Raw genomic sequence first — 16334 nt, 5'->3', positions numbered from 1 at the left:
AAAATAACACTAGGACTACCCACCCAGAACTACTCGAACGCTATTACTATTAAAATAATCACAAAAAAAAAGACCAGTTCATATCACTGGAGGCGATTTTCCTCACCAGTGTGATGAAAGATGTGAACGGGATATAACGCACAAAACAGAAGCAGCTAGCAGAGATTGTGAAGATTACAGAGAAGTAATAAAAGAATGATACAGTCTAATATACACTGTGGTGGGATGTTTAAGGTGGGTGGTTGTGTGTGTGGCACAATAACGATTGGTATGTGGGTAACGCTGTTAGAGCAAGGACTAAAAAAATATGCGTGTCTGTATGGATGGTGTGAGGAGTGTGGGTGAGACAGCGAGTGTTGCTTTCCACGGGGGGATATAGCCAGTGGATCGCTCACAGCATCTCTAGTCCCAGCATCCCCACAGATATCTGTGTGCGTGTGTGTGTGTGTGTGTGTGTGTGTGTGTGTGTGTGTGTGTGTGTGTGTGTGTGTGTGTGTGTGTGTGTGTGTGTGAGAGAGAGACAGACAGCAAAGCAAAAGACAAAAGAGAAAGAGAGTGTGTGTCTGTGTGTGCCCCAGGCCATGTGTTACTCTGCTACCGCTAATGAGCCCATTCACTCTGCAGCCCAATCTACTGAACACCACACACACACACACACACACACACACACACACACACACACACACACACACACACACACACACACACACACACAGTCACACTCCAGACTTGAATACTAATGCCCTCAGATTGTGAACACAACGAGCCTCATTTATAAAAGATTCTTATATCCTAATGCACCAGTCTGGGCTTCACAACACATTGCAAGTAAAAGATGAACTTATGAAAAATTGATCCCGGTGCCAAAATCAGCTGTTTACATGGATTCTTTCCAATGTTCTGTGATGTTAAAAATGCATCTAACATTGTTTTTTATTCTAATGATTAAGTAGGTGATATGTTCCCCAAAGATGTTAACACTTAGCAAGAAGACAAACCGGGGAGCCCACACAGCCCTGGAAGATAAATGGAAACATGTCTTAAAATAATGAAAATGGGCTTTAACACCTTCAGAAAACTTATCACTGATGACAATGTTACATCCGCAGTGTCTCTGCCAATTAGATATACAGGGAGTGCAGAATTATTAGGCAAATGAGTATTTTGTCCACATCATCCTCTTCATGCATGTTGTCTTACTCCAAGCTATATAGGCTCGAAAGTCTACTACCAATTAAGCATATTAGGTGATGTGCATCTCTGTAATGAGAAGGGGTGTGGTCTAATGACATCAACACCCTATATCAGGTGTGCATAATTATTAGGCAACGTCCTTTCCTTTGGCAAAATGGGTCAAAAGAAGGACTTGACAGGCTCAGAAAAGTCAAAAATAGTGAGATATCTTGCAGAGGGATGCAGCAGTCTCAAAATTGCAAAGCTTCTGAAGCGTGATCATCGAAAAATCAAGCGTTTCATTCAAAATAGTCAACAGGGTCGCAAGAAGCGTGTGGAAAAACCAAGGCGCAAAATAACTGCCCATGAACTGAGAAAAGTCAAGCGTGCAGCTGCCAAGATGCCACTTGCCACCAGTTTGGCCATATTTCAGAGCTGCAACATCACTGGAGTGCCCAAAAGCACAAGGTGTGCAATACTCAGACACATGGCCAAGGTAAGAAAGGCTGAAAGACGACCACCACTGAACAAGACACACAAGCTGAAACGTCAAGACTGGGCCAAGAAATATCTCAAGACTGGTTATTCTAAGGTTTTATGGACTGATGAAATGAGAGTGAGTCTTGATGGGCCAGATGGATGGGCCCGTGGCTGGATTGGTAAAGGGCAGAGCGCTCCAGTCCGACTCAGACGCCAGCAAGGTGGAGGTGGAGTACTGGTTTGGGCTGGTATCATCAAAGATGAGCTTGTGGGGGCTTTTCGAGTTGAGGATGGAGTCAAGCTCAACTCCCAGTCCTACTGCCAGTTTCTGGAAGACACCTTCTTCAAGCAGTGGTACAGGAAGAAGTCTGCATCCTTCAAGAAAAACATGATTTTCATGCAGGATGATGCTCCATCACACGCGTCCAAGTACTCCACAGCGTGGCTGGCAAGAAAGGGTATAAAAGAAGAAAAACTAATGACATGGCCACCTTGTTCACCTGATCTGAACCCCATTGAGAACCTGTGGTCCATCATCAAATGTGAGATTTACAAGGAGGGAAAACAGTACACCTCTCTGAACAGTGTCTGGGAGGCTGTGGTTGCTGCTGCACGCAATGTTGATGGTGAACAGATCAAAACACTGACAGAATCCATGGATGGCAGGCTTTTGAGTGTCCTTGCAAAGAAAGGTGGCTATATTGGTCGCTGATTTGTTTTTGTTTTGTTTTTGAATGTCAGAAATGTATATTTGTGAATGTGGAGATGTTATGTTGGTTTTACTGGTAAAAATAAATAATTGAAATGGGTAAATATTTGTTTTTTGTTAAGTTGCCTAATAATTATGCACAGTAATAGTCACCTGCACACACAGATATCCCCCTAAAATAGCTAAAACTAAAAACTACTTCCAAAAACATTCAGCTTTGATATTAATGAGTTTTTTGGGTTCATTGAGAACATGGTTGTTGTTCAATAATAAAATTATTCCTCAAAAATACAACTTGCCAAATAATTCTGCACTCCCTGTATGCTTAGTGAAGAATGCAATTAGTGGCAACAAGAGAAGCACAATTAAATACATTAAAAAAGATGAACCAGGTGATCTTACCGAGCTTGTCTTGGAAAAGCAAATATGTTTGGCACAACAGTGGAGATCATAATTCTGATTGCAAAAGCTGCCAGACATGACAGACTACAAAAAAATAATGAATTCATTAATTATTACAAAAAAAAACCAACACCAACAAATATGCAGTCCTCTGGAGAAAGCTAGACTCATCATCGGCGACTAAAACATTTGTTTAATCAGCCCTAAACCTGTACTTCTGATATCACAATGCTCTTTATGACTGCTGGCCAATAAACGGCTTCAACTATGAAAACGGAAATGGAAACTGAAAACACTGACAGTCTTCAAGAGATTGTTTTTGGACCCATCCATCCACCCCAACATCCTGCCATGGTGGAGCATCGCTCGGCAGCATCATCTCTCACCTTCTCCTTTGCTCCCGTTATTATACAAGCCATAGATGGTTGCAGCTGTTATAATAAAACTATGTTTTATAATCAACTGCTTCCATAATTGCTCAGTCACACTGGGGTAAAAACAGTACAGGAACATCGGTGCATCTTGGAAAAATTCATGGCTGCCCTGAACATGCAACACCCCTAGCCTCAGTCTGTGGGTGAGAACTTTAGACGGTTAGTCCAGTACACAGGTGGCGAGAGGCGACCTGTTTCGACTGCAATGGACTCATCATTCTCAGACAGACTGGCAAAGATTTGCTAATCATTTCTGTCTAATTTATAAATGCTATCCCAGTTTGTTGCACTATGAATGCAATAAATGCAACTTGTCTACGGTGTCTTTTCGCAGTAAGCGATACAACTCAGCTGGTTGCCGACTCGTAGTACTTTGGTTATATTCGTATATGAAGCAGCCGTGTCACTCTGCAGTTAAACTGCCATCCTGCAGCAACTATGTCACTATTTATGGAGGAGTTTCTGTTTCAAATCTACGAGGCTGGTTGGAAACTGAATGTAACCAGCTGAGTTTCTCTTTAATGTGAATTTATGCATACAGATTTGACATTTTTACCAATTTCTTACAGCTAATCACCAAATTAACAGACACAGGTCGCATGTAATTGTTAATTTAACCCCATCCAGTGTCAATCTGATAACAGTGGACTAGTGCAGACCTGGTCTTCAAAGCCACCATTACAAGATGCAAGTAGATCACGAGTACATTGCATATGGCCACAATAATTTGATCATACAACCACAGTTTTCCATGGTGTGACTGTGACACTAACAACCTATTATATGGGAGGAAAGTATCCAAACTCTGATACACTCAGAGGTAACGGAGCCACAGCGGTGCAGTGGTTAGCTCTTTCACCTCACAACAGAAGAATCTTTTCCTCCCACAGTCCAAAGACATCCATGTTCGGTTAACTAGCTATTCTAAATTGGCCGTGATTGTGAATGTTTGCCTGTTTGACTAGAAAACCTGTCCAGAGTGACCCCAGCTTCTCACCCTAAGACTGCTGGGATATGCTCCAGACCCCGACCCCCAGTGGATGACAACCTTAGGACAAGAGCTGCTGAGGCTGGGAGGTCCCTCGCTGCAGAGTAATGATTAACAATGTGGTGGGAAAAAATAATGAACTGAAAAGAAAACAAATCAGGAACAACGTGTTCATTAATTATGCAGGTCTTAAATCATTTGTACATGTGCCACTTAACCAGCTGAATCAAGAATAAGCTGTTCATTTACTACAACATACCGCAGGACGATTATTACTGATGCTTGATCTACAGTAACAACTGGCAGAAATAAGATTACGCTAATGCACAATGCATTACATCCCATAACCCAGGATAATAAACAAAAAAGGAAACGCTGGAAACTCAAAAAGCATCGATAACAAGGTGCCCTACACTCGAACGAACAACAGAAGCATCTAAATGTTAAATGTGTGTTAAGCTGTAACGAGACCACATTTATTAAAAAAGAGCCTGAGGAAATGTTACTCGCTGACCTTCAAACATAACGCATGCATGCATGTACGCAGGGTTTTATGTTTCCTCCTCAGAGCCACAGTCTACACGCAGAGCCCCTGCAAAGTCTCCCTGCGATACAAATAGCGAGTCTGCTGCCTAAATCTGAATGTTAGAGCTGAAGTGTGCAGGCCGCCTGTCGCCGCAGATGTTTCGGTGAATTAGAGGCGCAACACCTGCAGAAGACTTAATAGCGGCTGCATTTGCGATTAACTTCATATAGCAAAAAACCCCTAAAAATCAAACAACGTCCCGCTAAAACGTTGGATATTTACTGAAGCGAGACGTGTTAGACGCTGAGGGTTGTGTGAGCCGGCTCTGCACTCCTAAACCGTGCTTTCAAAAACAAGTACAGAAAGAGAAACACTGACCACAGCTACCTCAATTGCCTGTTTCAGGGCAAGAACAGTTATTTATAGCTTGTTGTTTGGCTGATATTGAAAGTCACACACTCCATTAACCTCACACCCTCTGCCAAAGACTCGCTGGCTGCCACACCATATAGAAGCATGATGCCCCGGCTACTTGACTTAATGCAGGCCATATGTGGATCTGCCTTATTTCTCTCTGCCAAAACAACAAGTAATACACGACATCTGACTGCGGTCTTACTTAGCCCAGGTTGCTCTCGGTGGAAGAGCAGCTTGCACGCCAGCTCTATTGTGAGTGCTATTTTCTGTGAGGATAAAAACGAGGCTGCAGAGTGCAGCGTTTGGTTATTTGTCTTACCTCAGGGCTGCGGCTCTGGCTTTAGGCTTGTCGGACACCTGTCGCAAAAAGAAACAACAAAAAGAAAAAATCAGAAGTCATGTTCATAGATTATGTTTAACTATCGAGACAGTGATGATGGTGAGAACACAATACGACGTGTGATAAACGTCACTGACTTTACTCGCCATCTGATTAATGTTCTTATTAAGAAACAAATGAAAGCTTGTTCATTTTTTAAAACTCCCGAGTGTGACGGATGCAGTTATTCCACAAGGACGAGCGAGGAGCGACGTGCCTCTATCGATCACCTAATGGTTCGATTCAAATCAATTCCAGACAGCGCTGATAAATTGATCAATGCGCTCATTTGGTTGGATTAAATGATACTAGACACTGTGTCAAAAAAGAGAAATAAAATCAACCCAAATCGTCACAGTCTGTGTAACTATGTATCTCTAAAACATCTTTTAACAAACATCAGGAACAGTGTGGTAATATTCGTTACATTTATTGAGCACAAAAAACCCACAAAAAAATACGACACAGCCCAGCTCGCTCTCAGGGCAGCATTTACTTTTAAGGCAATGGTATCTTATTTTGTTTCGCTTTCTTTGTTCTTTTTAAATACTTTAAATGCACGTGTTATACTGCACTACAGATGTCTTACCATTCCCTTAAAAGTAAATGCTGCTCAGAGAGCGTGCTGGCTTGGCACAGGATTATTTTTGTAGATATAAAACACATGTTGCATAGTTTAACTGCATAGCTTTTTCATAGTTTAGTAAAAATTTGTTTAAACATTTAATAATAAACATCATGGAAAAAAGTTGTTGATCACAAGTTTATTTGATTTTCCAACAAAAAGTTAGCCGGGAATGATTAGAACCTGTAACATACACAACAAAGACTCTCCCTATGTTGTTTCCTATTGGTCTGTACGTTTTCAATACAAACAACGGCGATGCTATTCGATGCTTTTAAATAGCGACATAGAGCATTATTGTTCAGAGGTCAAAGGTCAAATGTATGACAGAGTATTTTAAGATTAAATTTGAAATTCTAGTTTGAGAAAAGTTGAGATTACAGTCGTCCTTTCCAGCTGCTGCACTCAGTGTAGATGAGTTCGTGATACGACCCCTCTGTACTGAACGACAGTGTAACCATGTGTGTGTGTTGCTTTTCTTAATTATTTTCCAGAAAACACAAACTATCTTTTCACTTTCTTAGCCTCACCTTCCCTCGATCAGCTCTCCTCTATAAGTCGACTTTACTGTCATTAAAATGACAGTAAAGTCGACTTTCTTCCTTTACGCCCCCTCCTCCGCGCTTCCTCCCTGCCCTCTCTCTTCACTCCGAGCTTCTGCTTTATTTCTATTCATACTTTTCCTCCTTTCAGCAAAAAGAACAAGGGGGAGGGGGGATTGGGGTGGGGGGTGATTAAGCATGTCAGTGAAGCCTTTTCCTAGCCTCCACCTTCTCCCCCGTCCTCTCTTCCTCCCTCTGACGCCTCCCAGTCATTTTTGCGCATGGCTACATCAATTAGAGCGACAAAACAAAAACAGTAAACTCAATTCCTGCAAATATCAGCCATTAATTTTTCTTCAAGCACTGTAACCCAACAATTAAAATGAATTACTCAAACAAAAACAGGACCTTTTCTTCCCTCCGGCTTGTTGTTGTTCCCCCCCCACTCTCTCTCTCTCTAGGAATAAGGTGATTAACTGGACCAGTGAAGTTTCTGATAGATCGATGTGGAGCTGCAGGCTAGAACAACAAACCTCCTCAGATCTTTGGCTTTGGGAGGCTTGCAGGGCTCATGGAGAGGATCTATGTGTGAATATATTTAGCTGGCTGGTGGCTTTACTTGGATTTAAATAAAGAACAAACCAACCAGCATTTATTCACACAATCTCCTCTGTTATAACACGGCTGCGAGCATTGTTCCCGACAAAAAGGGACAAGCTGTTTTACCAAAAGCAACACGATTCAGACCTTAAAGCTTTTCCAGACGTATATGATTATATTTCTAAAATCCCCTCTTCGCTCGCCTTTCTCGTGTGGGTGCGAGACATCTCAATGTTTCACAGCGGGGCTGGCAATACGGTCTTAACAAGGCTTTAAACACCCCCACACCAATTTAAACAGGAAGCGAACAATGAATTCTTTGCTTGTCTTGTACGGTGTCACTTTACTTTCACGTGAGAGACTTTGTAAAAGCATTTCTAACACCTGAACTCAGTTCTTGAATTTATGATGCAACTCTTGCGAGGAGGTTGCGTTACTGAAAATACAGGAGCTGCTGGATTTTCACAAGTGGAACACAAAGCGACTGTATTTTAGCATCTTTCCCTCCGATGCCAGCTGGATTTGACACAGCAAGTCCACCGAACACTTTCCTGTTCGTGAACATTGTCAGTCTTTAATCTGTCCTGTTACATACACGAGCATTTCTGCTTGGTTTGATGGCTGTGATCTCAATCATGTCCAACAGACAGCTAACATATGAACAAGTGTGTTTCTTTGCGATGTGTTAGCCATGATAAGGACTCTGTTTACTCAGCTGCCTTTAAGCCCACGTAGTCACTTTAACACTTTGCATTTACTCGGCAGGCTTTTGAACTCACTGATCGATGCCTTTCTATACTTCTATTTGTTTGTGCTGTCTAGCTTGCTTTGACTCGTTGTTACGCGATATTTCTATTTCAAGGTTCGTTGGTAGCCTCTGTCCTTTCTTTTTTTTTTAAACTGCTGCTCTTCTGCAGGAAGTCTGCCAATCTCTGATGGAAGTCACAGCAGTGGACATGATCTGCACTCTGAGATCACCTAGCATTACGCCAAAAATGAACAATTGCATTTAGTTGCAAAACTGGTGATTATACAGGCACAAAAAACCTACCAAGGCTAAAAGTAAACATATTCATTTCAAAAACCCAATTTTGAGCTTTAATTAAAGTTGTAGTGAAAGCGGTGTCCTGACACTTGTCCCGTCGTCCTTGTTCTCTCCATAAACACCCACCGTTCACTTCTTTCAGCTTTTCTTTATTTATGAGGCTGCTTCGCAATTAAACCACCCAGGACTGTGATTTGAGGTCACCCTGTAACTATGTGCTTTAGATGATTAATAGGATGTCGCCACTGGATAGATAAAAGGTCAGAGCTGCTCACTTGTGCAACACAACATATTTTCTACACGTGTCGATTACACAGACTTAACGGCACCCCGAACACCAGCGTGGGTCTTTTTGTCGTAAAGCTCCGCTAATCAGATTTCCTTTGATGCTCTGGTTTCATGTTTCCTACCTAGTGCACATTCAAATCCTTGAGTACATCACTATGATGTGTACTGGATTTCCAGCAAGTGTTTTCTGTGCATTTTGTAGTCTGCATGCTCATTTGCATTCTGCAGTGCACGCCAAGAGCCAAGCTAAACAAAAAGCCATTCACAGAAAAACTGCTTCATAGTACTAGAAGCAAATGCTTTACTTCCTTGTTAGCTCCCTTCTTACAATCTGTGATCCGTCCAGAATATAGATGATATAGGAAGCCAATGCAAAGTGTTTTAAAACTATTTTGATAGGAAGAGGTGATGTGTGAGGATCTGTCACATAGTAGACCTTTTTCTTCACGTAAAGGCTCAGTCACAGTAAAAATGATTTGGCAACTGGTGATTACACTGACAGACTGATCGATTTCTATATATTTCTTTTTTTTTATGCAACTGATTGCAAGTAGCTACAACAATGAAATATTCACCCAGAGGTTGAGTGTGCAACACCCTCAACATCTGGGCAACTTTGATATAAAAGTCAGGTCACCTGGTGGGAGGCAACCTGTCTCCAAGCAATAATGGTCCAACTCAGACTGGCTGCAATCACTCTCAGACAGACTAGCAAAGGTTAGAAAATAACTACCATCTAATTTATAAACAATCAGCCTGAGTCAGTCTGAATGGATGAGTGCGACTTGTTTGTTGTTGTAGATTGACGAGGATTTATGTCATTTTGCTTTGCCAACCTGCAGCAACAACATCACTGTTGGTGAAAAAAATTATGTTTCAAATCTGTGAGAGTTTATTTGGACCTGTGTAGATTTTGGATTTATGCCAATTTGATATTTGCTGTATTAATACAAAAAAAAAAAACTATATTAACCCCATGAAATCACTGACTGATGCACTAACACTGTGCACTAACTGATAGCGGACTGAAAGCAGGTTGGTAGGCTGCTGTTTTATCGCTATCTCGACGCATCAAAGTTGCTTAAAAGAGTTCATTGCACATGCTCACAGTCATTGTAATGGTAAATGGCCTGCATTTATATAGCGCTTTACTAGTCCCTAAGGACCCCAAAGCGCTTTACATATCCAGTCATCCACCCATTCACACACACATTCACACACTGGTGATGGCAAGCTACATTGTAGCCACAGCCACCCTGGGGCGCACTGACAGACACTGACATTGTAGTCGTGCCTCAGCCTCTCGTCCCTATTACGATCATAGTATAACTGAAATTTGTAATAAAATTTGTATTTCCTGCGCTTTCCCTGCTAGCAGAAGTCAAAACGTTTGCCATTACTATTGGCTGAACATTGATTGGCCTCAGCAGGTTGTCTGCCAATTGGAACGCCAATGGCTTAATCCTTGGGCAAAGAACCCCGGTGACTGTAAAGGCATAGATAAAATAATACAGATCACAATGGTAACCAATGTCGGGAAAACTAAACTAAACCAACTTTTCAAACTAAAAAAAGGATATCAGCTTAATTCTATTTAAATGTTCCAGGTTCAAGACTCTTCATGCTAATTCACTGCAGAGCTATTGCTAATGTTTCGACTAACACCTGTGAGTTTCCCATGGAGACAAAGCCAACTCTCTGCTCCATGCAGTGTGCATGCAGCTCAAGTTAGTTCATGCATGCAGCTCTTTTAACCTTTACCAACCAGCTCTGTCAGGCTGGCATGTTTATCTCTTTAGACCTGATTTCCTCCACAGATTCATCCGAAAGCTGCGCAGCTAAAACTGATCTCCTCCAGCTGCATTTTCCTGAATTTAATATTATAGCGTCGTGTAACATTACTCAGCCTACGCACAAAACTCGTCTGCATTCAGTATTACTGTAGCTAAGCCACAGTGCAGCAGGCGTGATGTGTTTAAGGCTTCCTTTCTGCTAGACACTTTTCCCAGCTGCAACTGTGCCTTCATATAGAGACGGAACTTTTAAGCCCGACTTTGCTCTGACCAAGGTGATCTGTCATCACGAGCTCGCAGAGAGAAACACAGGCAGATAGAGACAAAGGACGGTCCTGCAGCGGTAATTGGGTTGCTGTTTTTCTGTCAGTTTCTAAAGTCATTAGGAACATCTCTCTTTTTTCTGCCCTCACTCCTTTCCTCTCCTCTTTCCTCATCTCCCCCTTCCTCTGCTCCTTCTTTCAATTCCCTCCTCTCCTCCATCTCCTTTTGCTCTGTGCCAAAAACATATTCATCATACTCCTCTGCTGCCCTCACAGTGTTGTGCCACGGCATACTAATGACACTGTGCATCTGTGTGTGTGTCTCTCTTACACACACACACACTCTGTCAGCATGTGTTTATATTTATGTGTTTGCTGGTGTAAATGCTTGTGAGGCAACGTCTGCATGAGTACACTGTATGTGCATCTCCCTATGTATATGTGCGCAAATGTGTAGTACATGCAAGCATATATGTGTGTGTGTCAGTTATGAATGTGTGCGTGTTGTGTTTTACTTCAGGCTAAGAAAGCTTGATAATACACCGTGCACTCATTTGCCATAAGCCTGTTAAGAGCATGCACGGAAAAATGCCACCAAATACATCTCAGCCTCACTGTCATCTGGTTTTCTTTCCCTCTTTCTCCGTCTTTTCCTCCTGTCTGTGTTGTTTTCACTCTGTTTGGTCTCTCTCCCTCTAACTTATTCCGTTCCTTTCATTCTTTCGCACCTCCCTCTCTGTTTATCTAAATCAATCCCAGTGTCTGTCTTGCACACAGGCTGACAACAAAATAAAAAATACAGAGCGTGAGAGAGAAAGAGAGCGACTGAATGTATGGTGAAAACAGTCGAATTAGACTTAATCCTGTGGCCTTTTTGCATACACTGCATATATTTTGTGTTTTTATATCAAAATGTCAAATATCTCTTTCGCTAACACACATAAAAATAAAATTTGCACAGACAAATGAAGCCTGTAGTTTTTGTTACCTACACACAAACAATACAACAAACAGTCCCCCATACACTGCTGCCTTTCCCCTCGCTCTTTTTAATTCTGCTGGGACTTGACAATATGTCAGCCACAAATGGGAGATTGGAGGAAAACCATTTGTGTTTGAAACTTTGCTGCATAAATAAAATCCATAGAGGATGTTTCCAGCCCCTGTCAAGGTGTTGGCTGCTTGGCTTCATCTTCAAATGGTTCAATTAATTCTGAGTAAAACAGGTTTTTGTTTTTTCTTAAATACAGAAAGAAGGAAAAATCCAGTTTTAACGTAAAGGTGTTCAGACACTTCGTTAAATCACCTTTAGCAGCAACGTCAGCCTCAAATCTTCGCTTCTTGTTATCTGAGATTTCTTCTGGTGTTTCTTTTATCCTGTCTCCCTCCCATCACCCCCGGCTGGTCACGGCAGATGGCCCCGCCCCTCCATGACCCTGGCTCTGGCTGGAGGTTTCTTCCTGTTAAAAGGGAGTTTTTCCTTCCCACTGACTGTTGGGGTTTTCTCTGTACAGTTGTAGAGTCTATGCCTTACAAAGCATCTTGAAATCTTTGTTTTCTTTTATTTGGCGCTATATAAATAACATTTTATTTAATTTAATTGAAATTCTTGAGCCTTTTGGGAATCTTCTATACGACTGTCTGTGACCTTCTATAATGTTCTCCCACCTCCACGTCCTGTCAGGATCTTTTAGAACCGAGGAGGTTCTTTAATACCTTTAGTACCTCAAACCGAGGGAACTGCTGATAGTTCCAAACAACTTCTGTTTCAAACATCATACTTTCAGCACTGCAGAAACATACTTGCAATTTTCCCCAGATCCATGCCTTTACACAATTCTCTCTCGCAGGTCTAAAGTCAATTCGCTCATGACTCCCAAAGCTTGTTATTCACTCTGACACACTATCAGCTACGACTGCTATATCCAGTCATTTTGGCACATTTACGTGAAGTTATTGAAGTACCTCAAGAACAGCTGACAAAGACCAAATGTCATGTTAAAGGAGCGGAAAACTTTTTCAAAGATGGTGTTTCTTAGTTATTTCTCAGAAATTAATTAAATGATGGTGTCTTACGTGTAGACTGATGATAAAATAAATAATTGAATCTAGTTCAACAAGACAAAATGCTGATGTCACTTATTGGTTCAGGACACCGTAAGTTAAGGCCTCAGTGTGACTGATGCCACATTCATTAGAATTAGCAGACAGTGACTGGGTAGAGCCGCCTGTGTCAGCACAGTCAAAGTGGCCACACATCTTATTTTAACCCATAAGAATATAGAAAGGAATGAGAATATGAAGGAGGAAATCAGCTATAGAACAAACTGTTTTTGTAGCAGGCTTTATTTCTTTATATGGATAAAGCTGTGCATATGGAGACTGAGTGGCCAACAAGAACGGCAGTTTTTGGCGCTTCTACCTTGGCTTCATTTTTCAGCTTTGGCTGAAGGTGACGTATATGACAAGTAGGACTCGCTAGTTGTTCCAAATCTCATTCGATTGGATAAATATATGCATACAAACTCAGTGCAAACGATGCAAGCAATCAAATGTATACAATCATATGAAAAAGAACGTTTTCCACAGTACTCTGAGGTTTGCAGACAATCGTTCATGGATATCTTATTTATGGTCTTGCTATAATATTTTGGTTGAGTTCTGGACTTTGACTGAATCATTGTAGATTTGTTGCTGTGTTTGGGATCACTGTCAGACAGACGACCTCACATTTGACTCCAGAATATGATGATTACAAGGTGCCCAGGTCCTGTGGCTGCAAAACAAGACCAAATCATCACCCCTCCAGCACACCATGCTCGACGGGGTGTTTTTACTGTCGTAGATGGCCAAACATCTCCACTTCTGTCTTGTCTGTCCAAAGGACGTTGTTCCATACGTCTTACAGTTTGTGTGCAGACCTAAGCTGCGATTCCATTTCTTTTTCTTTTAGAGAGAAGACGTTTTCTCCTGGAAACCTTTCCAAACAAGCCATAGTTGTTCAGTATTTTTCTAATTATACTGCCACTCACTGCAATCCTGAATGCACACATTACACAAACTTAAACCATTATAAATGACCTGCCATCATTTATAATTATAATATCTACCATCATGGTTATTATACAATCAGAAGGCCAGTTAAAATGGGATGAGAGGAATCGGTATCTTCATTAACAGAAAACATCTCACAGACTCTTTGATGAGCGCTGATATCTGTGTGCACAGTGGGGAGGGGGCAGCAGCACGACCCCCACTGACTGCTTTGAACTCATCTCTGGCATCATTAGCGCGTGATGACAGTGATTAGAGGAGAAAGGGCCACCGTGCCAATTTCCATACTGAAAAACAAGACAGGAAGAGCAGGACGACCGCACGCAAATATGCAAAGTTTCCCAGAGTGACAAAGCCGACCTCTTTAGTCAGTGAATAGTGGATAAAAAATGCTGATACACCCCACAACAGGACACATCACCGCTCCAAGGTTTGTAAACATCAGACCAGTGATGGAGAAGCTACCGCCGATACTGACATTCTGACCTTTAATGACTATGCTTGGTGTTTTTTAGCCCCAGAATTAGCATGCAGAGCCACCAGAACACTAACTGACCTACTGTATTTAATTACAAACACTTAATAAATTGAACAATTTAAAAAGCTATTACAGAATGACGAATTAAATTAGCATCTAAATGATTCATTACAAAACTTAAAGTAAAAACCAAAAGATCGCCAGTAATTAGTCACTCAATAAAGTCAATAAATAAAGTACAGGAGGAGCTTTCACTTTCTTTTCTCCGTGTCTGCTTGTTACTGGAACATCTCACTTTCCTGCATGTCTGTGTTTGGTTTATTGCATTTTAATAGGAAAAAATAAACAATCTCACCAGAAATTACATGTATTAGTTTTCCTGAAGCTTTTGATCATATTGCACATTTTCTTCAGCATGAAGTTGCACAATGTTAGTCTTGATGTGTAGTGTGAGATAAATGTCAGGTTAAACTTACAGTTATTATGTAATAATAACAACTAACTGACTCTTCTAAAGTGTAAATGTCAGCCAGTATTTATACTGTAAAACCTGAGTCGTTCCCCCTGCACCCTGCATGACTTCAGTATAAACCTGTAGCCAGCTTTGTTGTACTTTGATTTCCAGCTGTTTGTGACATCACAGTGAGGGGGCAGCATGCAATCAGATTTGGTCTTCCTTAGCGCCTCGTCCCTGAGCCTGGCCTGTCAGATCTGTGACCCAGCGTTTCATGTATTGTTGATTTCTTATGTTAATATTATGTTAAAATCACGTGTTCTCCATAAGAAAGGGTAGAGTTAAGTTATTTTGTAATAGTCATGAGCAGTGTTGTTCAAGTTACTTGAAAAAGTAATTAGTTACTTATAACTGACTACTTCTCCAACAAAGTAATCCTGTTACACTACTGATTACTTATTTTGAAAAGTAATTAGTTACATAGTTTCTTAGTTATTTTTCAAAAACATGATACACAACCTGAATATGTAATAAACCAACAGACCAATTCTATTTTTTATGCATAATCCATCATATAAAATTGAATCAAAGGGAAAATTCTCTTTTTAAAATTGTTTAATTAGTTTAAAATTTTTAATGTTATGCACATTACATCAAGTAAAAATTGAATTATATGCAACAGTCTTAGACATTTCTTTAACATTTAAACCTATTTTCTGCATATTCCAGCATATAAGATTTGAAGTTACATTTTTCACTGTAGAAAGAAGTTTGTGTACGGCGGACACTAATGTTTTTATCACTTTTTACGCAATAAACCGTAAAGTACTATAAGTCCGTCCACATTTTTAATGCTGCATGGTCGTACTCTCTCCTGCACTCCATATTATCCATTGTTGATCTGCACACGTCTGTTGTTGCCACGGACGTCGCACACTCGAACGTCATTATCATTAGACGCTCTCACGAACAAAATCACGGTTTAGTAACGTAGCGTGCTTACAGGAAAGTAACAGTAATCTAACTTATTTTGCAATAGTAATCCATAACATTAATTGTTACTTGAAAAAAGTAATCAGATTACAGTTCATTGTAAAACGTTACTGCCCATCTCTGCTCATGAGATAATGTTAAGTTTGGGTTACGTTTCCACTCAGGCCTTCTGTGTTAGTTGTCGTGTGTTTCTTGTCTGCGTGTTTCATGCTTTCAAGCCTGAGTTGTCATGTCTGCGTCTCTCAGTGTTTCCTGTTTTATTTTGAAGAGTCAGGTGTCTCTTGTTTTACTTCCCCTGCGGTGTCATTATGTTGATTTGTGTCAGCTGTGTCCCCAGGTCTTTCCACTTTCCCTGATCACCTCTTGTGTGTATTTAGTCTGTGTGGTCCATTCAGTCTTTGTCAGGTCGTCTGTTTTCTTCCCTTCATGTCAAGTTTCAGGTCATTCGTGATTCTGTTCAGGTTGTGCTCAAGTTTCGTGTTCGTGTTTATTCGTCATATTCATGTTTTTGTCACAGTCATCAAAAATTGTATTTTTTTTTCCAGTTTAGGTTTTAGTTTAGTTTTCGCCCCGCTTCGCCTTTTGCTTTTTTTTGGTATTCATGCTAATCAGCCACAATAAACGGCTCGTGCTTTGTTTAAACTTGTGTTTTGTCTCCCTCCGTGTCCTGCGTCTTGGTCCAGATGACATG

The 16334-nt window shown here is 41.0% G+C and overlaps 1 protein-coding gene across 3 annotated transcripts in view; it reads right to left on the bottom strand.

Annotated features, from left to right (window-relative positions):
* The window catches only part of aff2 (AF4/FMR2 family, member 2), a 209336-nt gene that overhangs the window by 65887 nt on the left and 127115 nt on the right, over positions 1-16334 (bottom strand). For all 3 annotated transcript variants that reach the window (XM_085419470.1, XM_085419476.1, XM_085419479.1), the window contains one exon: positions 5449-5486. In XM_085419470.1, coding sequence (XP_085275596.1) covers positions 5449-5486 — 38 coding nt within the window. The remainder of the gene's footprint in view (positions 1-5448; positions 5487-16334) is intronic.

The sequence above is a fragment of the Rhamphochromis longiceps genome, linkage group LG2 (genome assembly GCF_057381845.1).
Source record: "Rhamphochromis longiceps isolate RC_006_pf linkage group LG2, R_longiceps_female_GT1.1, whole genome shotgun sequence".
NCBI lineage: Eukaryota > Metazoa > Chordata > Actinopteri > Cichliformes > Cichlidae > Rhamphochromis > Rhamphochromis longiceps.
This window is presented reverse-complemented; position numbering and strand designations above follow the sequence as displayed.